General features: G+C 38.4%; 2 protein-coding genes across 6 annotated transcripts in view; one reads left to right on the top strand and one right to left on the bottom strand.

The window, feature by feature from the left end:
• dcaf6 (ddb1 and cul4 associated factor 6) overlaps positions 1-13,791 on the bottom strand; it is a 42,844-nt gene extending 29,053 nt beyond the window's left edge. For 3 of the 5 annotated variants that reach the window (XM_036582869.1, XM_036582861.1, XM_036582939.1), the window contains exons 1-6: positions 13,315-13,790; positions 6,939-7,000; positions 5,093-5,185; positions 3,523-3,708; positions 3,187-3,300; positions 537-672 (exon numbers count right to left, since the gene is read on the bottom strand). In XM_036582869.1, the coding sequence (XP_036438762.1) occupies positions 537-672; positions 3,187-3,300; positions 3,523-3,708; positions 5,093-5,185; positions 6,939-7,000; positions 13,315-13,402 (679 nt within the window). In that variant the 5' untranslated portion in view covers positions 13,403-13,790. Of the gene's footprint in view, positions 1-536; positions 673-3,186; positions 3,301-3,522; positions 3,709-5,092; positions 5,186-6,938; positions 7,001-13,314 lie in introns of all 5 variants that reach the window. The other 2 variants (XM_036582805.1, XM_036583020.1) reach the window with 2 other exon arrangements.
• A 3,504-nt stretch (positions 13,792-17,295) lies between these two features.
• On the top strand, positions 17,296-22,331 carry mpc2b (mitochondrial pyruvate carrier 2b). Its single transcript, XM_036582588.1, has 5 exons — positions 17,296-17,646; positions 19,302-19,342; positions 19,709-19,793; positions 20,806-20,917; positions 21,968-22,331. The coding sequence occupies exons 1-5, from the start codon at positions 17,547-17,549 to the stop codon at positions 22,011-22,013; spliced, it is 384 nt and encodes a 127-aa protein (XP_036438481.1). The 5' UTR covers positions 17,296-17,546; the 3' UTR covers positions 22,014-22,331.
• The last annotated feature ends 4,014 nt before the right edge of the window (positions 22,332-26,345 follow it).

Here is a 26,345-nt window from a genome sequence, read left to right as displayed (position 1 = left end):
TTTTTTAAAAAAACAAAAAAAAAAAACAAAACTATAATTCCATGACTATAAAGCTTGCTTTAAATAAGAGTGAATAAAATGTAGCTGGAGAGTGTGTCTTCAACCCTAGAGACAGAACATTAAGGGACAGAGTCATTTTTAGGTAACGATTGAGAGTACACTGATCTCTGACAGCAGCTGTGTCATCAAAACATGACAAAGGGAGCAATTCATTCAAGAGCTAAATGAGACTTGCTTAATTTCTGTCCTGCAACTACTTTACCTTGGAAACTTTCAAAAATATGAACAATATTGTGATTCATAGTTACAGGGATGTCTCATTCACTGTTATTAAACGCTGAAGTAACTGTTATACTGTTTCTACTGCAGTAACTAGAACTTAAGAAAGAGCAGAGGAGATAGATATTCATACATGTTCCATGAACATAACTGATGTTGACTTTAATGGGCCAGTTATCAAGAAGATTAATGGCACTAATGTCATATAGTCAATGAAATAAGATAAATGTAGTCTGAAGATCACAAAGTGTTCTTACCTGTAGCTCTTGTGCCAAGCATTCGTCTGTCGTATATTCTAACGGAACTGTCAGAGCATCCCACAGCAAGGTAATAGGGCACCAGAGGAGAGATGGATATCGAGGTAGCGGCTCTCCGACAGTTAATCAAAATGTCCTGATTTAGGAGAGAGGGGGAGAGAGATAAGCTTAAAAAATGGATCAATGTAAAATGCTTAATAACATTGTGAATGCAAAGTATATAAGAAAACTAATCTCTTTGTTCAGGTGCATGCAGACCTTTTTAGGGGTTCAAAGAAAAAAAAAAGGCAAGATGAACGTAAATTACACTAAATGTAATTTACAGCATATTGCACACAATGTAATCATGTTTCTGAAGAAACCAAACATAGTGTTGAGTTTTCGCAAGGCAGACAAAAACACTAGTTTTATTGCCCAAACGGGCATTCTGACCCCCAGTATGAACTCCAGTCAGTGTATGAGGCACCAATTATGACACCTAACAGCTATAAGCATTGGAGTGGCAGCTCTATTTAAGAGTGCCAAAGCATGAAATAATCCCTGTTTTTCACAATAACAGGAACTTAGTTTAGCAAGTTGTCATCGCCCCGTACTGTCGATATTATATTTGGCTGTTATTATACCATATTATACAATGAGACGCTATATTAAAGAGATAATTAGTGTTTCCTGCGCTGTTGTGATGCGGCTGGAGTTACTGAGGGGAAATCTGTAAAAGCGCTGTTTTGTATCAGAGAGGGGGCGCTCAAGAGCACTGAAGCTCATGGAACTCGAGCTGACCTACAAAGTCTATTCCCAAAGCAAGACAGGGCCTCAGATCACAAACAGATCTCGAAGATTTGCCGACCAAGAGAGCACTTGGGGAAAAGAACAGGAGCTTAAGCCCCCTTGGGGTCTATCTGTGCACATGTCTGTCTTTCTTGATGTGCCCTAACACAGTGAGTGGAAAAAAATGGTACATCAGTCTAATTAATAATTCATATCAATGGAGTGAGTGTTTTTCTTCGCAGACACGGCTCATCAGCTCATTCTCAAAGCTAAGTAAGCATGGAAGACAGAGTGTGATGTATTACACGTAGATCTATTTGACAGTTAGAATCTATGACCAAGAGTATGAGAGAGCAAGTTGTGAAGTGCAGGGTGGAGACTGCAGCCACATAACAGCATCTGGCACAGCGCCCCGCAAGAGACGTCCAGACATGGCTGTTCCTTGCCAGCCAGGCTGACGAAGATAAGTGTTATGCGAGGGGACCTGATCTCTGATCAGAAAAACAGCCTCCCTCTGAGGTATTAGCTCAACTCTGATCTGAGACATTTAATGAGAGAATTGCCACAGGGACAATGCAGAAACTCAAGAGTGCCCAGACATGCTGCTAGGCAGACATGGTGCTAAGAGAGAGAGAAAGAAAAGCCTAAACATGTTTTTTTCCCTAAGAACTATTTCATTATGAAGAAGAAGGTTAGACATAGACAGGCTCGAGGCAAGTTTGCCTGTTTGCAGTTCTAAGCTCCAATATGTGGTAACAACCCACATAAAGTGTCTTAATGAGGTATAAAATTGGTGCTATATAAGAAAACTGAAACGAAAGTTGGAAATAAAAAGGTTAAATTCTTGAAACCCCCAGTGGAAAACTGCCATATGAGATTTTTTTTCTCTGTGGTATTTAGGTAGAAACAGTCTCTCCCACTGATCAGGACTTCAGAAGCTGGACAACTAGCCTTAAAAAGTACATTTTCTACATTTTTTCTATATTTTCTTTCCACTTATGATGCTGGTGTGGTTTTATGTAGTCATAACTTGTTTTTACATGACCATTTTTCAACCTCTCTTGTTCCCTTTAGGATTAAATAGGTTCCTTTCATTACTGTGACTTTAAGACTGATATTTTAATTAGCTAATTCCTGATTGGCTGCCTTGTATTGTGCCTCATTCAAAAAGTAGTCCAGACTGAAGCACTCTTCATAATTTCAGTGGGCGGGGCTAAACCGCTATAGGGTGAATAGGCGGATAAACGTAAATGTGTTATTTTTCGTGACATCACAAAAATAAAGAATTCAAAGCAGGTAGCTTTTGCAGCCAAGTTTCCATATGTGGACTGAATTTAACAATGTTTACATACTACATCAAACTCTTTTCAAGACAGCAAGTACACTTAGATTTTTCATGATATGGGCCCATTTAGTGTCTAATTAACCACCATCCTAATTAGGAACCAACAGTGGAATCAACCAGTCACATTTTAATGTTCATCTGGGAGGAAAAAAGGCCACCGTAGGCGGTCTAGAACACAGCAGCAGTCTAACAAGGTTTTAGTCAGTTGTTAGAAATGGAAAACAGTGGCAGCAGCTCTATACCAGGCTCTTCACTAAAGGAGTCACACTGTAAAATTGCTACAGAGTAAAATATTTGTTGATGTCCATAACAAGCTTCCAATAAAACATGCAATGACTTTTATAAGATTCAAACGTCTGTGTTCAATCTATGACATGCAAAAATTTCACCACTATCAGCTCAGGAACTGTTCACCACCATCAGCTCAGCAAAGTCATACTACTATAAAACTCACTGAAGGCCTAACTATTATAGTCGTGTTTCAGCACTGCTTATAGCATAAAATGAGGGAATCAAAGTACATAGCCATAATCTTACATCTTTACAGTCCTCTTTTGTACAGCTGGTCTTCATGCGTAGATCAAACCACCTAACTGTGCCATCCTCACCACAGGACAAGAAGGTGTAGGGGTCGTTTGGAACTGTCATTATCTGCACAGAGACACAGAAGACATGCTGAGCTATTAAATGTTGATATGATGAATCTTAAAGACAATACTGACTATCATATCACAACGTCAAAGTTTGTAATGTCTAAACTTTTTATCTAGGCATCTTCTCCTGCTTTACTTTTTTTCCTCTGTGATTATTACATCTTTACGGCTCTTTGAAAACAAAAATTTAAGAACAATATTACTTGCACCATCTACATACCTCATAAGCAGTTCCATAGTGGCAGGTGAACTGGCACTGCCTGTTGATGTCTGGGCTTTTCTCTGTGTGGGTGTAGTATATGATGCCATCTCCTGAGCAGGACACAATCTGCTGATCGTTGGTGTGGGGCATGAATTTTGCGCTGAAGATGTTGGCTCGGTGACCTGAACGAATAGTTGTTTTAACCTGATGGAAAAATGGTAGCGAGATATATTTGACACCAGCTACATTAAACCAAGATCACTCAAAGCATGTCTTTTGCTTGCGTCATTCTGTTCTACTGATTGTTTGTGAGCGAGTACACCAATACATTCAAGGTGCCCTTTGATCAAGTATGTGCTGTGAACCTCTGTATCACTTTAAAACTCATAAAGGGCTCCAATGGTCATTAAAGCTAATGAATTTAAGTTAATGAAATTAATGAATTCATGTTGCGATTGATTTTTCCTTTTTACACTGGACCTGCTTTATTCCAGTTAGCATCACTGCTCCGTTAGCATGATTAAACCAAATTCAAGTATGTGCATTATTTTTGCTGACTTGACTTTTGGCTTAAGTTGTTCAGCTAACAAACATCATGCAACAAAGAAAATAGTTCTAGAAGTAATAAGCCACAAGAGGCTGTGCATTACAGTGATTTTACTATGATTAAGAGGTGTTGTTAGCAGAGCGTGTAAAACCCCCTTAACTGTGGTATAAATATATTTCAGCATATAAAATCTGTGCAAAAGTCAGAGACCACCCTTCATTTATTTCATTTCCAGTCAAAAAGATTGAGGAGATTAGATATAAGAGGAAAATAAGGCGTTTCCAAAACCAAAGTTCAAAAAATTAAGAAAAGTTACAGATACTCCTAACAGTCGTCCAAGACTCCGTAGTCCACCAAAACTGCCACCATCAGATAAACAGTATTTACACCTGTCATGTTTAACAGATAGAAGAAAGTTAAGCTCCATTTTTACTTCAGATCTGAATAAATACACAAATGTCTCTGTTCATCTGTCCATCCTTTCTTCTTTCTTCTGAAAGGATGTGTAGCTGTTAAGAAGCAGTTGCTGAGAAAAAGTAACAGACAAAATAAGTGGAATTAAACAAAGAAGCTGTTAGTATCAGAACAATGGACTGACCACCCCAAAGTCCAGACCTCGACATCATTGAATGTACTTTGGTTTACTTGGATTGAGAACAGCAGAACATGAAATGATTTTCTAATACTGAACTTTGGAAAAAATCTATGTAGATTTCTTTAAAACACTGAAATCAAGTCTCCTGAAAAGAATGGATGGCTGTAATAAAGGCAAAAAGTGGACAAACTAAAAACTGACAAACTTTATATTTAGTTGTTGAGGCATTTGTGTAATTTTCAGTTAAATGTTTTTTCCTGATGCTCAAAAATGAAAAACTTTAATTTGCCATTTTGACTGAAAATCAAATAAATGAAAGGTCATATCTGACTTTTACACAGTACTGTACTTGCTGCATGAATACAGAATTCAATTCATTAGTAAGTCAAACTGTGTCTATATCAGTTATCATACATGCATTATACAATACTATAACCTAAACTTACCTTCCTGTTGTAGGGGTTTGTAATAACCAAATTGGTGTCATCAGATCCTGATAAGATATATTCCCCTGTGTCATTCCAGGATATAGTGTTAACCTATTTAAAAACAAAGAAACAGAAACATGCTGCAATCACCATCTCACCCTGATATATTGCTTATAACGAAAAAGCTCCATAGACACAACTGCTGTAAATTATCTACATTATGATGGATGCCATTAAATAGAGAACACTAAATGTAATAGCACTGCCACAGTGTGCAATGCCTAAATCTGTAGTCTGGTCTAAGGCAAGAAAATGTCACAATGCCATTGTGAAATACAGCAAAGCACAATGAAGTTGTCAACCGAACCATCGGTCAATAGTTCATTAACTCGACCTGCAGAGGCTTATATATGCTGGTTCCCTTCATTTCTAGTGCTCCAAACCATTTTATAGAACAGCAAGCTTCATCAAACAAGGCTGCTCCATTTGAGCCGAGCCCCTCTAAAAAGTGATCATTGTGAGAGCTTTTCTTTCTCTCTCAAATGACCCAACATTAAATTTTACTCAGCACAGCATCCCTGATTTTCTAAAAAGACAGCATTAGTAACATATTATCTACAGTATAACGTACTGTGTATACTGTGGAAGACATGGTGAAATATTCAGTTAGTCACTGGGCCTGTCTGACGTGTTACTGAGTGAAAACAGGATGCTGTAAATGTGGGATGGATGTCATGAATCGGAAACTGATACGTTATCTTCAGCTTGCTGATTAGGGGCACCTATCTTTTTGAGCAAACAATAAATGCAATTTTTTTGGACTTCCATTCCGATCATAACGCTAGATAAGAGATCACACAAAGGCTGTAGTGCTTACTGTTCTGAATAAATTACAGAAAATATAAAAAAAGGTAGGTCTGCAGTCAATTACTTCTTTAAAGCTTGTAGATCTGGTTTTAAGCTAGTCCACTAGATTAGAGTGGCAACGACATACTGAAGCTGAGCAACAGAGGTGCAAAATATAATCGATTCTTAGAGAAACTGTGATTCTATTTCGAAAGACTTTGTATCAATGAATGTCATGAACAGACTTTGACATAGGATTTTGCATCAATGTTTCTTTAATTGAAAAATGTCCAACGTTCAAGCCTCAAGCCAGAAATAATGGATATGCTTGTCTTCTAGGCCAAAAAAGGGCCCTGACCTGAGATCGCAATCAAAACACTGGTCAGAAAAATCACATTTAGATAATTTCTCCAAATTGTTCAGCCCTAATTCGAGTGAAAGAAAGAATGTGTGTGGTGTCTAGAAAACATCTGTTTAACTCTGTGAAACACAAAACATCATGATCTTCAGTTCTACACACAGTAGCTCCCTTAGAGCAATGCGAAAATGAAATGGTGGACTGTGAGATTGGTATTCAATAAATCGAGATGAAACACTAGCAAGGAATCAAAATAACTAGCAATACCTCAAAATTATATATTAAATGTTCAAGCAGACAGAGACCTTATAAAAAGGAATTTCACTACATAACACTCGGGCAACGCCACCTTGGTGTTAAGAGTAGTTGTCAGCACTGGGGATTCAGTTTCCCCAGCATAAAGCCTGGCAGCACTAGTGGCAGTCTGGTGTCCATCAACCTTCAGATTCAAGCCATTAACAGATTAAAAAAAAAAAGCACCAGGCTGGGCCCAAGGACACAATTACGCTCCCCTGAAGAGGTAAAATATTAGACTAACTCAGACAGACACATCCTCCCAGAGGAACTAATTTGAATTCAAATAAAAAAAATAAACTCTTTGAAGGGAAAATCCTTAAGCAGTGTATGTTCTATGAACCAAGGTGAATGAGTGATACTCACACAGCCATCATGCACACTGAGTATGGCCTCAAGCTTCAGACGCTGCACAAATTCTCTTCTGCCTGCAAAAGAAAACAGTGAAATACACAGGTGAAGTAGCTCTTTTTGGCATTCTCATAATTATTTATATAAACCTGACAGATCCATTAATTAGTCTTAAAATCGTAAAGAATGTCGCCTTTGCTATTTATCTGACCTTGAGCATATGCTCATAGGCAAATGGGAACTCTCAGGACCTTCTAGGCCTACAGGAAAAAAAAAGAATTTCAAAAGAATCACGCTTGTAATTGAACTCTGCAAGCATTACAGTACTATTTTTGCTTCACTGTTTTGGACAGAATCAGATGGGTTAAATTCTTCAAATAAAAATGACAATTGACAATTACTAGCCTGTCAGAAATTGCTTTTCTCTGTGTTATTTACATTAGTGTTAGATGAACTATTAGCATAATTACTAACTGACCGAGAAATCAACCAATCACATTTTGATTCCCAATAAGTGGGGCCATTTTAGTCTGAAAAAAAAAAAAAGTCACCCTAGGCCTCTCGGCAGCCTAATCAGTGGGCCGTCAAAAATGGAAAACAGCAGCGGCAGCTCTATACCAGGCCTCTCTACTAAAAAAGTCTGTGTGAACCTGCTACAAGATAAAACATACGTTAAAATGTCTGTCAAAAGCTTCAACAAAAACACTGAACGTATTTTAGAAGCTTTAAATATCTGTGTTTAATCTAGAACAGGCGATGACTTCTTATATACTTGAACCTTGAACAAACAGTCAAAATAAACACTTCAATATAATCTGGACCTACCCCTGAGAATGCTGCACATATTTTGCACACATTGTCTATGCACCAGCGAAGTAGCCTGAATGTGTTTCATTATACTGTATTCCTGCATATGTACAATGAAAATAAAGCTGAAACAAACTGGAAATATTCATAAAAACTGCCATTAGCTTAGTGCTAACAAACTACTACAAATCCCACAGAGAGGCTAGTAGAAATTAGCATTAGTGGAGAGGTAGTTTTTCTCATGATCTCAGGTTTTACAAAATAAATGGATAAGAGAATTTGCACATCAAACACAAATAAACACTCCATGGAAATGCTGAACACTTATTTTTACCATGACAACAGCTTCTTCTCTTTTTCACTTAGACTGGATTGCAGTTTTGATCATGCCTGATAGAACAGTGCACATTTTTGTTCTGTTCAGAACTGGATGCAGATTTCTCATTCAGTCTACCTAGCCAAGTGTAGTCTACCTATTGAGATGCATCTATGCACACCAAGATATCTTCATCCATTACAAAGACAGTAAACTGAAAGCCATCCTGCAGTTTGAAATCCTGCAGGCTTTGTGGTGCAGGCTTAGTGCTGTCAATCAGCTGCAAACAATTCCAAATTTAGACAAAACACTTTAAAGCGTAATGAAGAGTGATAATTTGCTGTTGATCTACAGAGTGCAGCCTCAGCAGCAACACACATCACAGATTCTAAATAAACACAAAGCGAAACTAGCAGAATTGTGTAAGACATGCAGGATGTCTGAGTCACAATGTATTTTCTACAGGTCAGTTTGATCTAGGGGGCAGGCCAGGGTGATATGGCGATGTAACTGGACATCAACATGGTAAAACAAGTAACCCGATGGCAATGCCTAATATGATAACTGCAGTGTTGGGAAAGAGAACTGATGAATAACAAACAAGGACTAATTTCACTTTAAAGAGCTTATTGATAATATTTAACAATATGTAATGTTTTATTCTGCTTTGCTGTTAAAAAATAATGGAGTGTGACAGTCCCAGGGTGCAACATACTGTCAATATTGATAATCGACATTAAAATATATCATGCTAATTATTTTCGGATCGCCCTAAAATACAAGAGAACAAGGTTTGAATGCTTGTTCAGGCAGCCATGCAATTTGGGCAACATGTCCAACATTACGTTCACCTACTCTTGTAAATGACTAAATAAAAGCATATGCAAAATTATGCAAGTACTGAAACGACATAAAAGCTTACATTAAATGTTCATTTGATTCAGTTTTGTCAACGTAAAATTAATCAATAATTCACCTTTAGAGTTTCAACCCGTCTTACGCTCACTTTAAATACAGAATGTAATGTGAACTAAAATGCAAAAAGGTATGTTTAACAGTTATTCATAATGGTATCGGCCACAATAAACGTTGGTGATTGATTATTGTATTGATCCAGAAATTCCACACTGGTGCATTCCTTATGTGATCTATAGTGAACATGACTGTAGAACAATCAAACATTGCTTGAATGCTTGCTGATGACCAAAACGCTTGCAGCTACCCTTAAAAAAGAGAAGAAAGTAGCAGTTCAAGGTAGTTGAATTGCAGCCATATGCTCAGTTTTCAGAAAGCCACTTCCAAACCAATTTTATAAACTTTACCACAATTTGTGCAGGATTTAGAGAGGGACCCACACCAGTCATTGGCCTTGTACTATATTTAGGCTCTGCTCTGTAGACCATTTGCCTGGTTTCATTACAGGACCCATATTCCCTGTCGATTAGCAGAAACAGCCCTAACAACATGCAGCCTAGCCAGGCTAAATACAGCACACACATGACATGCCACCTCACTATCTCACTAACTAAGCTAATGTTTCTACCAGATCTCAGATGTTGTGGATAAGGTGCAGCTTAGCATTGCAGCAAAAGCCTAGCTGATTGGTTAGACAACAACAAACACATGCTAACCTCACTGCTCACACAAGAGACAGACGTGTGAGGGTGGGTAATGACAGTAAATGACACCAGAGACAGCACTACCTTCTTTAAATGTCAGTCAAGCTACATATCAAAACAATCCCCCACTAGGCTCATACACGCAGGCTTAACCTGATATGTAAATCACACAATATCTCATTTGTATGAGTGCATTTTTTGGTTTTCTTTTGTAACAACGTTGTCAACAAATCTGAATCAATTTTGACTGCATCTAATTACTTGATATTTATATTCATAAGTATCCTGTGATTACTGATTTTCCTGATCGACTGAACTCCATTAATTTTATAAATTATGTGTCAGAAATACAAATCACAGATGCTGCTATTTAACCAGTCTATTTCGAAACGTTAATCTATAACAATAAAAGATGAGAAAATAAAAGATGAATTTAAAACACACTACAAGGCCAAAAGTATGTGGACACCTGAGCATCACATCCATGTGTGAACATTTTATTACAAAACCATGAGCATTAATTTGGAGTTGGTCCTCCTTTGATGCTATAACAGACTCCACACTTCTTTGGAGGCTTTATGCTAGATTTTGGAACATGGCTGCAGGGATTTGCTTTTATTTAGCCACAAGGTCAGTATGTGCAGTCTTTCACACCGAACTCAGAAAACACCAAAGTTCTTCCTTACAGAAAATGTTCTTCCGCTCCTTACACCACTCCAGCTTGAGTGACAAAGACAGAAGAAACCCACTACAGATAAAGGGATTACCCCCTACTCTTACACCTGTGAATCTTGTCTGGAATTATTATATCTGCTGATTGTCATAGGTTTGATTATTCCACAGCAATTACTGCCGTAAAAGAAAGCACACTGAGTGGTGTCCCCATGGACAGGTTACGCTCCAAAACTACATGGTGCAAAAAGCATTATGTACACCTTTACAGCTATTGATTTCACTGCATTCATCACACTTGGAATCTTCAAGCTGCCCTCTCTAATCCTTCATTGGCCTTTTGTTTTAAGATTTTGGCTCCTCGTCAGCTGATGAATAAATATTGTAACTCACTCACAACATGGAATCCTTTTTTTCCATATATGTGAGGCCTCTACCGAAGAAAAACAAGCATGAATTAATCTGTGCTTGGTAATTATAGGCCTTTACGATAAACGCTCTATTTTTTGAGAATATAAATGAGGAGGTAGCATCCATTAATTTAACAGATTCTTTCATCACTAAAATCGTTTAAAGGGATTTTCAGGGCTTTGACTACCATAACACTAAAACAATTTAGAAAAACAACAGTTCTCATTGTTGCTTTGCAATCTTTTTAACACTATACAAATAAATACAAATAATAATAATAATAATTGTTGTTATTATTATTATTGTTGTTATCATTATTATTATTAATTATTATTATTATTAAAATCCTGTTTCCCAAAAAGTTGGGATGCTGGGTAAAATGTAAAAAACAGAATATAATGATGTGCAAATCATTTAAACCCTATATTTAAATGAAAATTGTACAAAAAACAACCTATCATATGCTGAAACTGCGGGGCATGTTCACCACTGTGCTGCATCACCTCTTCTTTTGACAAGACTCTGTAAGCGTTTGGGAACTTAGGAGACCAATTGCTGTGGTTTAAAACTGTTTTCCTGTTCCTGCTTGATTTTGGATTTCAGCTGCTCAACAGTTTGGGGTCTCAATTGTTGTATTTTTCATTTCATAATGTGTCAATAACTGTCATTTGACCTGTATCATTGTATCATTTGACTTTGCAGGTGAAGTGTAAGTACACTTTTTTGTAGACACCTGCTCATCCAATATTTCTTCTCAAATAAAGCCTATTAATAGGGAGTTTGCCCCCCTTTGCTGCAGTAACAGTTTCTTCTCTTCTGGGATGGCTTTACACTAGATGGTGGAACTTGCTGTGAGGATTTGATTGCATTCAGACATAAGAGCATTAGTGAGGTCAGCTACTGATGTTGGATGATTAGTTCTGGATCATAAACTCCACTCCACCTCATCCCAGAACTACTGGATGGTGCTCCATCACTCCAACGAACACAGTTCCACTGCTCAAATAAAGGGGGCTTCAAACTCCTCTAGCCTGTGCTTAGCATAAGGCATGGTGACCTTAGGCTCACTGTTTTGAATAATAGAAAACCAATATAAAACCAATGTTGTATGAAACTATTCTACTATGATGCTAATATTCTACAAGTTTGACAATATTTGAAGAGAGCTATACAATTCATACATTTTAATGATGAACTGAACTGTAGAAGATTCCATAACAACATTAATTAACAATTCCATTAACAATAAAACTAAAATCTAGAATGACTCATGCAAAAAACGATGACCAAATCTCACTAGTGAAATACTCATGGTGATTTTATGTCAAGCAGTAACTATAGATCGTTACTGTTTAGTAATTACTAACATTCACTATTTTTTTGTGATAAAAACATTTCATTGTTCCCGAAATAGTTTTAATTGTGGATAAACCATCCGTTTATGTTTTAACGTCTGGTTTGAAATATTTCAATCCCCAATTAAATTATATTTAAACAACATTTATTAAATTAAAAGTGATTCCAAACTTTTGAACAGTGGTGTAAACAATTTCAGAAATAAAAGCTCTAATAAAATTAGTATGGCAAAACTTCCCCCAATATTATAAAAATATATATATTGGAGCACATTTATCAATAAAAGATTAAACTTTACTGTAGTTTTACATTTACTTAAACACTCTGGAACACTGAAAATAAAATCCGACGCTGTTTATGAAAGCGTAGTATAATTTTTATCATGCTATTGTTTTTTCTTCTTTTCTCTACAAACCTCAAGCCTTTATTCTTCCATCCTTCTGTGATATACTGTGATATCTATATTATTTCAATGTTAGTTAAAGTAAATAAAAACAGACCCAGGCGCATGGCGCTGTAAACCGGACCAGCCCTTCGCTGCTGGACTGACAGGCGCAGCTAAAAATGGAAACAGAAACCAGCCACCCAGATCACTTCACACCAACACCACCGCTTCCATATCCTTCCTCTGACAGCGTCCACTGCTCAGCTGGCTTATTAGCTGACTAATAGTGGTTTTTTTTTCACATTGACTTTCACCGCCCCCCAGACAGCTTACAAGCCAAACAGTGTTAGTTGTCGAGGCTTCAGATGGATTACAGCAGGCAGGCTAACTCCTTCACTACCCTGCTATTAAAGCTAACACTTAGCCTGAAGGCAGCGTTAGCCAGCTAGCCCCGTAGCCCACTGTGTTTCGGTCTCTGGTGAGCTAACTAGCGGTGGCTTTACAGTTAGTTAGTTAAGCAAAACAGCCCCTCCGTGGACACACCTCCGAGAACTGTGTGCGTGTGTAAGTTTTAATCTAGACAGCCCACAGCACAGGACCGAACGCAGCTAGGTTAGCTACAATGCTAACTTACCCACCAAAGCTCTCTGTGTTTGTGTTTATCTCTCTCTCTCTCTCTCTCTCTCTCTCTCTCCTGCTGCTGCTACAAGTTCACTACAGTTTTGTTGACAGCTGTCAAGCGCCACATTGATGCCATTTTAAACGGCTTTTTTTGGCAAATAAGACACGCACAGTCGAAAATACATAATGTCGTGTTTTCCTCACCTAAATAGTTGGTCCTGACAACGTTGGGATCACTGTAGCCGATGGAGCGCTTCCTTACATCCCAAATCAAGTTGCCAGTGCAGGACATTATGGGTCAGCTCTCAGAGCTCTTCTTCTGATGCAAGCTGCATTGAGAAACAGAGACAGTGAGGAAAGGAAGGAAGAAGCCACCTTAATCAACCCAGCCTGGCAGCAGCAGCAGTGTCTAATGTGCCCCGTTCAAACGCCTCTCTGCTCCTCCAGTGATTGATCGTAGCAGGAACCACACACAGGAAAAATAAAGAGAGACCACTGCCCTACAACCAGCGACCTCCAGACTCCGGAGTCATTGTAAGCGCAACTACAAAATAACGTGGCAAATATATCCAGGTGTTGTGAAGCGCTCCTGCTGCCTCCGCTGCTGCTCGGAGCCGCTCCGTTTTCCTGTGCCAGTGAAATGCGAGCTGCGCGCACTGTAAACGTCCACAGCGCCCTGAAGAGCATCAAGTATGCGCACCGTTACACGCAACTTGCTCCGTAACTTACAGGTTTAAAGCGACAGTGTCATTAAATATATAAGACGAGTCCAGCAGCCACCACACATGACGAAATCCTCAGTAAGTTACTGATGGCTGCTTGCCTTCCAGTTAAAAAAAATCAATGCAGTTGCGCTACTGCAATTGCATCCACTTGATGACTTCAGTTCAAACGACGATTTACAACCCAAATTCCACAAAAGTTGGGACGCTGTGTAAAATGTAAATCAATGTAAATAAAATCAGAATGCAATGATTTGCAAAATCTCATAGACTCATGTTTTATTCACAGTAGAACGTAGAACACATCAGATGTTGAAAATGAGATATTTTTCCATTTCATGAAAAACATTAACTTATTTAGTACTTGATGGCAGCAACGCATCTCAAAAAAGTTGGGACGGGGCAACAAAAGGCTGGAATAGTAAGTGGTACTAATAAGAAACATCTGGAGGAGCAATTTGCAACTAACTCATATGACTGGGTATAAAAAGAACATTTTAGAGTCTCTCAGAGGCAAAGATGGACAGCCAATTCACCAATCAGCGAAAAACTGTCCACAAATTGTGGAACAATTGCAGAAAAACGTTCCTCAACATAAAACTGCGAAGACTTTGGATATCCCACCATCTACAGTACATAATATCATCAAAAGATTCAGAGAATCTGGAGGAATCCCTGTATACAAGGGACAAGGCTAACGGTCAATATTGTATGTTTGTGATCTTCAGGCCCTCAGATGGCACTGCATTGAAAACAGGCATGATTCTGTGCTGGAAATCACTGTATGGGCTCAGGAACCCTTCCAGAAATCATTGTCTGTGAACACAGTTCACCTTGCAATCCACAAATGCAAGTTAAAGCTATATCATGCAAAGAAGAAGCCATATGTCAACGCAATCCAGAAACATCACCGTCTTCTCTGGGCCAAAGCTCATTTAAAATGGACTGAGGTAAAATGGAAAACTGTTCTGTAGTCAGATGAATCAAAATTAGAAATTCTTTTTGAAAACCATGGATGTCCAGATTGTTATCAGCGCACATTTCAAAAGCCTGCATCTCTGATGGTATGGGGTTACATTAGTTACATGGCGTGGGAAGCTTACACGTCTGGAAAGGCAATATCAACGCTGAACATTATTTAGAGGTTTTAGAACAACATATGCTCCTATCCAGAAAATGTCTCTTTCAGGGAAGGACTTGCATATTTCAGCAAGACAATACTAAACCACACACTGCATCCATCACAACAGCATGGCTTTGCAGAAGACGGGTCCCAGTTCTGAACTGGCCTACCTGCAGTCTAAACTTTTCACCAATAGAGAACATTTGGCACATCATGAAACAAGAATTCAGCAAATAAGACCCAGGACAGTTGAACAGCTGGAGTCCTACATCAGACAAGAATGGGACAACATTCCTCTCCCAAAACACAAGCAATTGGTCTCCTCACTTCCCAGACTTTTACAGACTATTGTTAAAAGAAGAGGGGATGCTACACAATGGTAGACAAGGCCCTGTCCCAACTTTTTTGAGATGCGCTTCTCCCATCAAGTTCTAAATGAGTTAATGTTTTTCACGAAATGGTAAAATCTCTCACTTTCAACATCTGATATGTGTTCTATGTTCTATTGTGAATAAAATATGGTTCTATAAGATTTGCAAATCATCGCATTCTGTTTTTATTTACATTGATTTACATTTTACACAGCGTCCCAACCTTTTCGGAATTTGGGTTGTAGATAGGTAGCTGTACAACAGCTGTGCAATAAGCAGTGGACATGGAAAACAATTACGTATTCACCAAAAAAAATCTATATTGTCCTGTGAAGAAGATAAAAGTGCAGACACAGGCATCCCAGCAGTCACAGCTTGGCAATCGGCCAAGAGATCATGGCTTTAAGTCCAGGTGATGAACATCTGGCTGCTGACATTAGGAGCTTGAGTGATGCGCTCCAGGGGACTCGAGCTGATGTCACTGCTTTAAGCTAAATCTGGTAAAATACATATTAATACAAATAGTGAGGAAGTCTATTTATGCTTTGCTTTTTAGCATCGTTACAACTGCAACGTCAGAGCAGTGGATGTTACAATCCTGTACGTATGTGACATAACTGTATGTCACTGATGTAAATAATGAAACCCTGAAAAATAAACATTCAATTATATGTAATTTAAAATACAATTGTCTCTCTGTAACATCAAGAACCTGTACAAGACAAACAGGAATATTTGTTCTTTGGCGCCTCCAGGTGGCCAACCTATTACATCACTGTCATGTAATAATAATAATAATAATAATAATAATAATAATAATAATAATGTTGTTGTTATATGCTCTAAAGAATAAATTCCCAGAGAACGTCAAGTTAATGCAAATTAATTCTCGCCGTTTGTTGTGATGCTTGGCCCGCTGTTATCAAAATACTGAACACTGACCGTCCGGCACTGAAATTGACCTTCGGCAAACGTTTTTATTATTATTATTATTATTATTATTATTATTATTATTATTATTATTATTATTATTATCATTGTTGTTGTTGTTGTCGTTGTTGTTCAACTTCTGAATTTCTAGCCAATTAATTTTGGCTGCCGCCGGACTTTCAACGGACTCTCAGCGCTGTGATTAAACTCGACAGTCTGACCGTTTCCGCCCTGTACGTTTATCTAAAGAGCGCAGTCAACAAGTCCCACCCACAAACAAATATGGACCAATCACTGACAAGACGTCAGGTAACATGAACCAATAGGATGCTTTGGAAGCTGGGCTGTGCCATGACGTCCGTAACCTTGCGACAGTCCCCCATGTTACTTGTAAGGAGAAATTCGATTCAGTTTAACGAACCGATTCTGTCCCACTGTCTGATTCAATCAATCAAACGTCCTACGTAACGATTCACTGACTCAGAAGTTAACTTTGTTACCGTTTATTATTATACAGTGGGCCTGGTGTAGCTATGCTTACTTACTTAGCTATACAGGCAAACCTGGACTGCACAATTACGTGCCAGAACGAGGAAGCCTACTATAGATGTGTCCGAAACTGAAGGCAGCTGTCTCGCTGTCTCGAGGCCTTGCCACCTGTGCTGTCTCTCGAGTCAGTGCATTAGAAGGCAGCGTTGTCCTCTGTGTCACTGCTGGTGTTTTCTGCTGTTGTTTCTAACCACGTCTGCGCGGACACAGAGGATTATTGGAAATGTAAGGCAGCGCAGGACAGTTACATCTACATTGGAGGAGGAACAGTAGGCAGCGTTTTATTCAAACATTAGATTCGGACTCAACTGGGTGCCTCCTTGCTGCCTCGGAGTAACGTGTTTGTCCCGTTTCAGACAGCCTAAAGAGCGCGAATGTGATGGAATTCAAACATGCCGTTCTTATAAAACTCCTCAGTCTGTGATCACTGTAGAAGTAAGACTCCGAGCTGTGGGCCCTTTTGACCGATTCAAAGAGCCGATTCGCTCAAGAATCGAATATCGCGCCCGTGGTCCTCCTCCTTTCGGCCCTACCGGCCAACTAACAACCGGTTTTAACAACACTGCTAGGAAGGTCGAAGGTAGGACGGGACAGTGGGCGTTGTTGGGGATCGTTTTATGAACGTTTTGGTTTTGTAGAGAGGTACTCGCCTCGAAGAGCCATCTCGGGGGAGTAACTGGAGCTGTTTTTAGCCGTCCTCGCCACATTGTTGTTCGTTGCCGTTCACTGAGCCTAGCTGCCATGGCTTTGGTAGGACTGAGAGCCTCGTACCACAGGGTGCTCGGCAGGATCGAGCATATGCTGCCGGCCAAACTGAGACCTATTTACAACCACCCAGCAGGTAATGTAAATGCCATTACTGTGCGGATTATGTGTCACAGATAGTAGTGCCTGTATAATCTTCTAGCCTTCAGTGTTCAGTGTTAGCTGGCTTGTTCGGCTAACCCGCCTTAGCTTAAAGTTTAAGTTAACGTTAGTTTTACAAACGCCGGTCAAACCTGTCAAACTGTAGGTTAAATGTCCGACTCTTTTCTCCTTCCGCCTCGGACGGCTGCTACAACAGTTAGCTGCCGTGTTGTGGTGACAGGGCTGTTGTGTATGTGGTAGCTTGGATGCACAATTTTAGCAATAAATGAAACATAAAAACCTCCAGAACTGTCTAAACCCAGCCCAGTATGATTATAAGCGTGACTGTACTGGGGTTTAAGACTGTATGAATATGCCTGGGAAGGCTGAGTGCAGACAGAGCTCCCTCCCTTCCTCACTGTGTTGCACTCTCTGAGATTGCCTGGTGGGAAGAACATAGACATCCTGAGAGAGAGAGATACTAAAAGGGGACAAAGCAGGAGTTCTAGGCTACTGATTGGCCCCCTGCTCATCTTTTTTTAAAAAAGAGGCGGAGGACATAATGCTGAGTGAATTACTCCACTCCAGATCATGCGTTTAGTATTGATGCGGTTATCTTACAGCTAGCGTTAGTGATTTGGCGTTGTGTACATTGCTGAAAAACATTTTTTACATGGTGTATAATATTATCACCTTGTGCAAGTCACTGTCTTAGACCCTTTAATAATTCTGTCTTAGCGATGTACAACTCACTTAGACCTAGTTAATCTCACATCTTTATATATTTATGCTTAAATCATGCTTAATTCAGTGAAACCTTTTGAAATCTGCTTTAGCTGAACCTAATGTACCTTTCTTGGACCCAAGTTGACAGGCTTTTAGCATAAATTCAGATTTTTTGTATGCTATGCTGAAAAATGTCTTGGCATTGCAGAGCAGGGAAAACATTAAAGGATCCATATCATGGAAAAGCACAATTCCCTCACTTTTTTTGAGTTTGATGTAGTATGTAAACATTGTTCAAGTTTCAAAATGTACCATTCACTCCCCAGTCCATACGGTCCATATATGGAAAATAATCTAAAAAGCAGCCTGTTTTAAATTCATTGTTTTGTGATGTCTTGAAAACCAATGCGTTTGCATGTCGGCATATTCTGCGTACAGCAGTTTAGTCACGGCTGCTCACACTTAAGTTATAAGGAGTGTTTCAGCGTGGACTGTTTTTTTTTTAATGAAATACAATACAGGGCAGCCAGTCAGAACAGATAATTTGCATATATCAGTCTTAAAGACACAGCAACAAAAACAGCCTGCTTTAATTCTAAGGGATAAATAGAGGTTGGAAAATGGTGTATGGTGTAAAAATGAAGTATTTTTAGTATGTAAACCCACACAAATGTTATAAGTGGACCTCAAGGGAAAAAATAAATAGAAAGAAAAATATAGGACATGGGCCTTTTACAGTAAAAAAAAAAAGTGAAATCCAAAGCATTTGTTGTACACAACAAGCAATGTTTTTGTTGCTTAAGTACAGTCTGCTATGTTATCATTTAGATACTTCTAATCCCTTGATGCTGAGTTGGTTTGTGGGGCTACATTGTATGCAAATAAGCTTTGAAAACCTAAAATGATTGATGTTTTTCTCTTTAGGTCCCAAGACTGTTTTCTTCTGGGCACCAATGTTTAAATGGGTATGAGACTCAATGCATTCATTTCTTTTTTTTTCCTGTATCTGTATATTGCATACTCATACAAAGAAATCAGGAAAAAGGGAAAGAATATATGGTGAAAAAAAGGAAAGAAATATAGTGACACAATTGATGTAATAAGTGTATTTGTACTCATCTGTTCATGGCAGATGTAAAGACTCTGGTAGCCTAGAGTATTAAGAGCTACTTTAACTACCATGTTTATAACACCTAGCTGTAAAAAGTGGCTGATTAATGATTTATAGTAGCTCATTCTTGGTGAGATTGTTGAGGGAAAAACATGAAGCTAGTAGCCTGCACCACATAAATATTTCTGTTTATTGTTTGTACTTTGCTCTGTTTCCTCAGGGTCTAGTGCTGGCTGGCCTAGCAGACCTGACCAGACCGGCAGAGAAACTTAGCACGTCCCAGTCTGCAGTACTGACTGCCACAGGTATACAGTTAGTCACCACACAAAGCATGCTGCTGCCTCTTTTTTGTATTTGTGCTCTCTGGAGTACTCCATGGCAGCATATTCCAAACTTCTTTCGAATTCAAATGTAAATTTGAAAATGCTGATTAAAATGTGCATTTACAATAGCATTTCCCATGTGAGGGAGCATTGTTTTAGAGATACTTCCAATTTCAATGCAAAATATGTATTTACATTTCTGTGCGTAATCTGGAAAAGGTTATTGTGGAAAAGCAGTATTTTTGACATTTCATTTCTTTTCTCAGTGGTCTGATTCTGACAGAAAAAACGGAATAACAATCCCCAAATTGAAATTGCATTTCCTCATCATTGTGCTTCAGCTCCGCCAAAATTAAAATGTATTTGCAACCTTGTTTGCAATTGCATGTTCACTGTCTACCAGTCAATCAAATCCTAAGAGTGAGATTATGGAAATGGCTTTTTTAGTGCTTCAAAGCCGAACACGATGTCACTAACACTGGTGCTTGTGCAGCCATAAAACAACAGGGAAGAAGTTTGGACAGAATTATCTTCGGCCTGGTTGGCGAGCGTTAAAGCACCGGTACCAGCGGTTGCACCAGTACCACCAAAGTTTAGACTTTTTGGTCACTTCCTCTTAAAACGCACCTCGCACACGCACAACGTCGCACCCACAGCGTTTGATTTACATGAGTGCTTGCTGATGGTGAAAATCCATTCGCAAAGAGGGTTGCAGATACATTTTATTTTGGCAGAATTGAAGCAGAACAATGAGGAAACAGTTGCAATTAGTTGTCTTGTTATTCTGTTTTAATATGTCAGAATCAGACTATTAAGACAATGAAAATTAAATAGGCAAAGGCACTTTGCTTTTCCATATTAACTTTTTACACAGTATACTCAGAAATGTAAATGCAAACACACATTGTCTGTCTTAAATAATGCACACTCACATGGTAAATGCATTTTAATTAGTCAGAAATGCACATCACATTTCTCTCTCCTGTGTCTGCAGGTCTTATTTGGTCCAGGTATTCTCTGGTTATCATACCTAAAAACTGGAACCTCTTTGCTGTCAACTTCTTCGTTGGAGGTGCAGGTGGTTCTCAGCTTTACCGAATATGGAAGTGAGTTCTCATTAATAGAAGGCTTCTAAATATTGGCATAGTCACTATGCTCAGTGTTACCTTTAACCCAGTAACTACTAATTTTTTTTTTTTGTTTTTTTTTTAAGAGAGAGATGTAAGATTTACTAAAAGATGCATTGGCAATAAGGCCCCATATTATTTTTTGTTATTTCAGGGGGTTTAATATTGAGCCTTAAATGTCAATGTTTAACTCTTTATTGTGCAAAGAAGTTGCAAAATAAGGGAAAATTAAGCAAGTTGTTCATTAACCATGAAACCCTGATGAAACCTCTTTTATGACACGTTCATGTCACTTATCTCCAATGAACAAAGTTGAAAATAGATCAGTCTTTCTGCAAGTTTTAGCAAAAATAAGCTGCCGAGTTGGTACTCACTGCTAGCGAAAGAAGACCAGATATGGCCGGCCTGTCAACTCGAGTGTTTTTGCTGTTTGCAACAGAAGAGCAATTCATAGTTCTCCAAGCAAAGCACTTTCATTTGCATACAGTGGTCAAGAATAAGGGTCAGGCTGTCTTATAGGCCGTGGACAGCTCAACACAGTTAAACTGTTTTTGAACTGTTTCATTTTAAAATGTAAGGAAAAGAACTTGCTGCTCTGACCTTTTTGTATAGCAATTAGACACAATCTCTGTTATTGTAGAGGGACGTGTTCGAGCGCATGTTTATTTTCTGCACAACAGACTGTACATAAGACTTTTTCGTAAGCAGTCTAAGCAGATATCTCTATGGGGGAAATGATTGGCGTTTCCAAAAATAGTCGCTGTGGTAAACAAAACCAAAACAGATGTGTTTCATCCAACATACATTTTTCCCCCTGAGAATCGGTTTGGAACCATTTTGTTTACCCCAGGGTACAATAGCAGCAGTTTTGATAAACGCCATTCATTTTTCACATAGAGAAATCGGCTTAGACCTGGAGTGCTTAATGTGGACATGATGGCGAATACAGAAAGACAACACAATCGTTTATACAGACTGTATTCCAAGTTACAAATCATTACAACAAAATTGTCTTATTCATTTCTCCAGGCACAACCAAGAACAGAAAGCAAAGGAGAAGGCTGCAGAGGCTTGATACCATTAACACATCACTACCATCCACTGGACTGAGAGGGAGTCCCCAACAAGCTTAATGCCCAGAAAAATACCCCTCCTTACTATTTTAGAATTCAGTCCACTCCACTGTTTCATTTTATGCTCTCATCAAGATAATTGTCATCTACGCACAACATTTTACATACACTGTTAATATGATTGTGTAATTTTCTGTAACATATTCTGTAAAGAGCTTTTCCTGGTGCTGATTTACCAACAGACTACTCACTATAGACTCCTCAGCTGATGTAATATTGTTCAAGGAATCTTTCCAAATAAATGTATTTCTTAGGAAATATTTTTGAGCAGTTGTAGACTTTTTTGGTTTGTTAACTTGTTTTTATAAAATGATCCTCTTAGTAATAATACTGGCCATCCATGTCCTAATGTAATTTGTCCACACCCATCCTTTTTGATATCCATTTGATATTTTTGAATCATTCAACTTTGAAAATAAAACTAATGGACTAAACTTGGTCAGAAGCATTTTGCTTCAAAACTACAATGTATTCATTCTGTTTCATGGGGAAATCTAAGGACATTTTAAAACATAACTTAAGACAGTTTTAGTCTGTGTGTAAGCACGTGCGTGAAGGAGAGAAAGATCTGGACTGAAGATTTGCCACAAGGATACGCTATTGGCATTCATATAGCTTTTTGTGCTTCATAAGAGATGTGCTTTGCAACAGTGAGTGTGTTTACATGCACTGAATAATCCGATAACTGCAGAAAATCAGGTTTTGTCAGTAATCCGATCAACATGTTTATATGCACTTGGATAATCAGATAATGGGGAAACTCTGGGTCTACATGAGTCAGACAATAATCAGATTTCTGCTATGCAACCAGCCAATAAACTCACAGGAGAAGACGTGATGTAAACGTAATGTAAAACTCATGCCGTGGCTTGTTTTTAAACATCAAGCCACTTTACCTGAAAATATGAACATACATCATCTAGAAGATGAGGAATATTTAAATCCTTCATTTTACTGAGTATGTAGTTGGTTTCAGTGTCGCTCCAAAAGTGTTTTCACACAAGCACAGACTGAGAAATCCAAAAGAAATCAGTAAGAGCACTGAGAAATCTGATTACTGAGCTAAAATCCAGCTCTCTTTATCGCATTTCTAGACCTTACTCCGATCTAGGAAATCGGAGTATGCTGTTTACACAACCATTTGAATAATTTGATAACTGAAGAAATTATGATTGGATTATTGAGTGCAGGTAAACGCTCAAGTCTATAAAAAAAAAAGAATACGACACGATACGTCACTAACATGTTTTAATTATGCAGAGCCAGGCCAGGGAATATTATTCTTTTTTTATAATTAAGAACAGTGAATAGTCATTTGAACTTTTTTGCATTTCACAATTCTATGACATTGAAATGCTTAGAAGCTCTACTCACTTTTCTTTTTCCATGAAAAATACAGAAGGCTGTAGTTTCCAGGAACATTAGGAGCTTCTCTCTGTGCTACATGTGCACATACCACCCATTCACATTAAAACAGTCAAATAGTTGTGCACCGTTTTGCTACGGTTTCCGCTTTGAACATGTTTTGTCAAAAGGGTGTGCAACGGGCTTTGAGGCATGTCTTCTCTCGTTTGATGTGTGTGAGAGGTGTTGCCCATTCAGCAGCGATGTGTATACAAACCCCTCCATATTAAAAAGGCAGCATAGACAATAGATTCTAAAGTCCTCTACAAATGCAGCTGCTGCAGCTTGGTGTGTGCAACAGTTGCAGACAGTAGGAGACATGTTTGTCATATTTTAACCCATTTCATCAGGCTCCAATAATTCTTTGAAAAGAATGACGGGAATGGCTTTCTCAGCTGCCATAGTTGCAACCCTTGCGTAACACAACAGAGTGTTCAATCAAAGTCCTTGTAGGAAAGTTTGTTCAGCGGCCATCTTTGCAACGCCGCCGGGCAGTTATTTCCAGCCATACAATACCAGACTCACGTGTCTCTGAATGGGGAGAGACCAAAATACTTGAAATAGAAGGTCAAATTACTGCTTAAAAAAACATATTTGAAATCACCGGTAAAATTTGTCAAAAAACCTAAAAAATAACATAAATAGTTTCTAGCATTTGGCTTAGTAATGCACAAAAAACATGATTTTTTTTAGGTTGTTTTAGCTACTGAGCTTGCACAGAATTCCACAACGAGGGGGGGGCTTTCCCCTCTCCTGCCACAATATCGTCAACCTTTTCGTGCTGGCAGCCTGACCAGCAAGCTGACTGGCTTTTTTACTGAAGGGAGGGACTTTCTCCACAAACAGATGCCATGTTGAGTGTTATGAGCTTTCTCTTTCATACTCTAACCAGAGACCGGTCTCCTCATTTATAACGTCTCTGGTTCAATACACCACCAGGTCTGTTTAAATCAATGTTTTGCCACGTTTTGTCGGGGGTGAATGCAGCCCTGGTGTCTCTCTGACGGATGACTCTGCTGAATCTGCGTTATGATCTGCATCATTCTACCGTTACAATTTCAAAGTCACAAAAAACAAATATTGTATTTATGTTGTTTTATGTAATAATTTGTATAATTTGTATAATTTTAAAAATCAATTAATGTTTTATTGGTAATAAAATGGCACAATCTTATTGTGACACATGCAGCAGTCAGTGTTTTAACCACATTTATCAGAAATATAAGAGATTTTACTAACTGTGGACTTGCCTGAGTTAATCTTTCTTCCTTTGAGATATCTATACAGGAAGTAATTCAAAAAAGACACTTTTTTGACAATTTACGCAACACCACTGATAAAAATTTTGGGACACATTTTATCATCAAAATTAAATTCTATTTATGTATTTAAAATCATTTTAACCTAGGACAGAGAATAGAGTGCATTTTCACAATTTCACAATTTCAACTGAACAAAACAAGCATGAAAATTGTTTCACATAAAGAATAATACTTAAGCATCTGTGAAGTCACAGCTGAAAAATGCAGTTTTTCATGCATTCTATGACTAAAAATCACGGATAAAAATTCTAAAAGTTATTCTAGCTTTTTTTGGTCAATTTAGGAACAGAACAAAGAATAAAGAACAAAGAATCCACTTTGAGGCCTTTCTTCAACGGTAGAATGACCCACTTGCTTTGTAACTGTAGCCTAATTTGTTTTATGCTCATTCTTAATAAAATTAGTTAGCTATTTTCACTTTAATTTATTTGGCCTAAACTTTTCATTTTTTTTATCTGCACACTGCATTGTTTTCCCAGCGCACAACATGCTTGATCTAGCTAATCAGCTCATTACCCATCCCTTACTTGTTGAAGTGGATGTGTCAGAGCAGGAGAATCGCTAAAATGTGAGGGAAATGGGCCTCCAATACCAACAAGGGTTGGGAAACAATAGGTTAAGCTCCCCAACACTGGACTGTAGAGCAGTGGAACAGTGTTCTCTGGAGTGACGGAGCACCATCCATTACCTTTCGGGTGAGCTTACATGGAGTTTGAGGACTGGGTTACCTAAGTTTGGACGTGAAGTCTTTACTAAGACCTTATTTAATAGTTAGTTTTAAACTATCCTTTCACTCATAGATATACATACCTAGATGCCGCTTTGCCTGTTGTTCTCTATCTGAGGAGATACGTCTGCGCATCCGCCATGTTGGAGCGGTCAAGATCCGCTTGTGAAGAAATTCACTTGTATTGAGAGATGATGAGTCTCAGGATTAAATCAGCCACAACTTCTTTATTATTTAACTGATTTTCACCAAATTTGTTTTGTTAAATTCTCAGACACAGATTAATCTAGGCTGCATGAACTGCTCTCGGTAGCTGTTATTTCTTTAATAATTGGTCGTGCTAATTAGCCGTCCGGACCAGTAAAAAAGTATTCAGTCTGCACAGTGTATGAATCACTTCTAATCTTAATCCACATAAAATAAAATAAACCCCCCAAAACACAGTAAGAAGGACGTTGAAGGTGGCTTCCTATTTGCCAGATTCTTTTTTGAGTTTTTCCGTTCCGCCTTAAATGATGCAGCAGTCACTTTCTTGTGCCTACCATTTAAGGTGGAACGGGAAAATTCGAACAAGATGCTGGCTGATGCATCATTTAAGGTGGAAATTCGAATAAGAAGCTAACTTCAGCTTTGTGTGCTAACGTTAATCTATAATGAATATCTACATGGATTAAGGAATGCTATGATTTATAGCTACAAAGCAATATCATCATTGTAAATAAATAACTACTACATCAAGTTAAGAGCCCCTGAATAGACCATTAAATGAAATAAGCTTAATAAAAAACAATCACTTCAACAGATTCTCTGTGCCTCACCAA

The sequence above is a fragment of the Colossoma macropomum genome, unplaced genomic scaffold (genome assembly GCF_904425465.1).
Source record: "Colossoma macropomum unplaced genomic scaffold, Colossoma_macropomum, whole genome shotgun sequence".
NCBI classification, from domain to species: domain Eukaryota; kingdom Metazoa; phylum Chordata; class Actinopteri; order Characiformes; family Serrasalmidae; genus Colossoma; species Colossoma macropomum.
This window is presented reverse-complemented; position numbering and strand designations above follow the sequence as displayed.

Excerpts from the sequence above, each read along its gene's own strand:
- mpc2b (XM_036582588.1), top strand. The coding sequence starts at position 17,547 with ATGGCTTTGGTAGGACTGAGAGCCTCGTACCACAGGGTGCTCGGCAGG. Across the intron at positions 17,647-19,301 it reads TATTTACAACCACCCAGCAG|GTCCCAAGACTGTTTTCTTC; the intron begins GTAATGTAAATG and ends TTTTCTCTTTAG. Across the intron at positions 19,343-19,708 it reads GGGCACCAATGTTTAAATGG|GGTCTAGTGCTGGCTGGCCT; the intron begins GTATGAGACTCA and ends CTGTTTCCTCAG.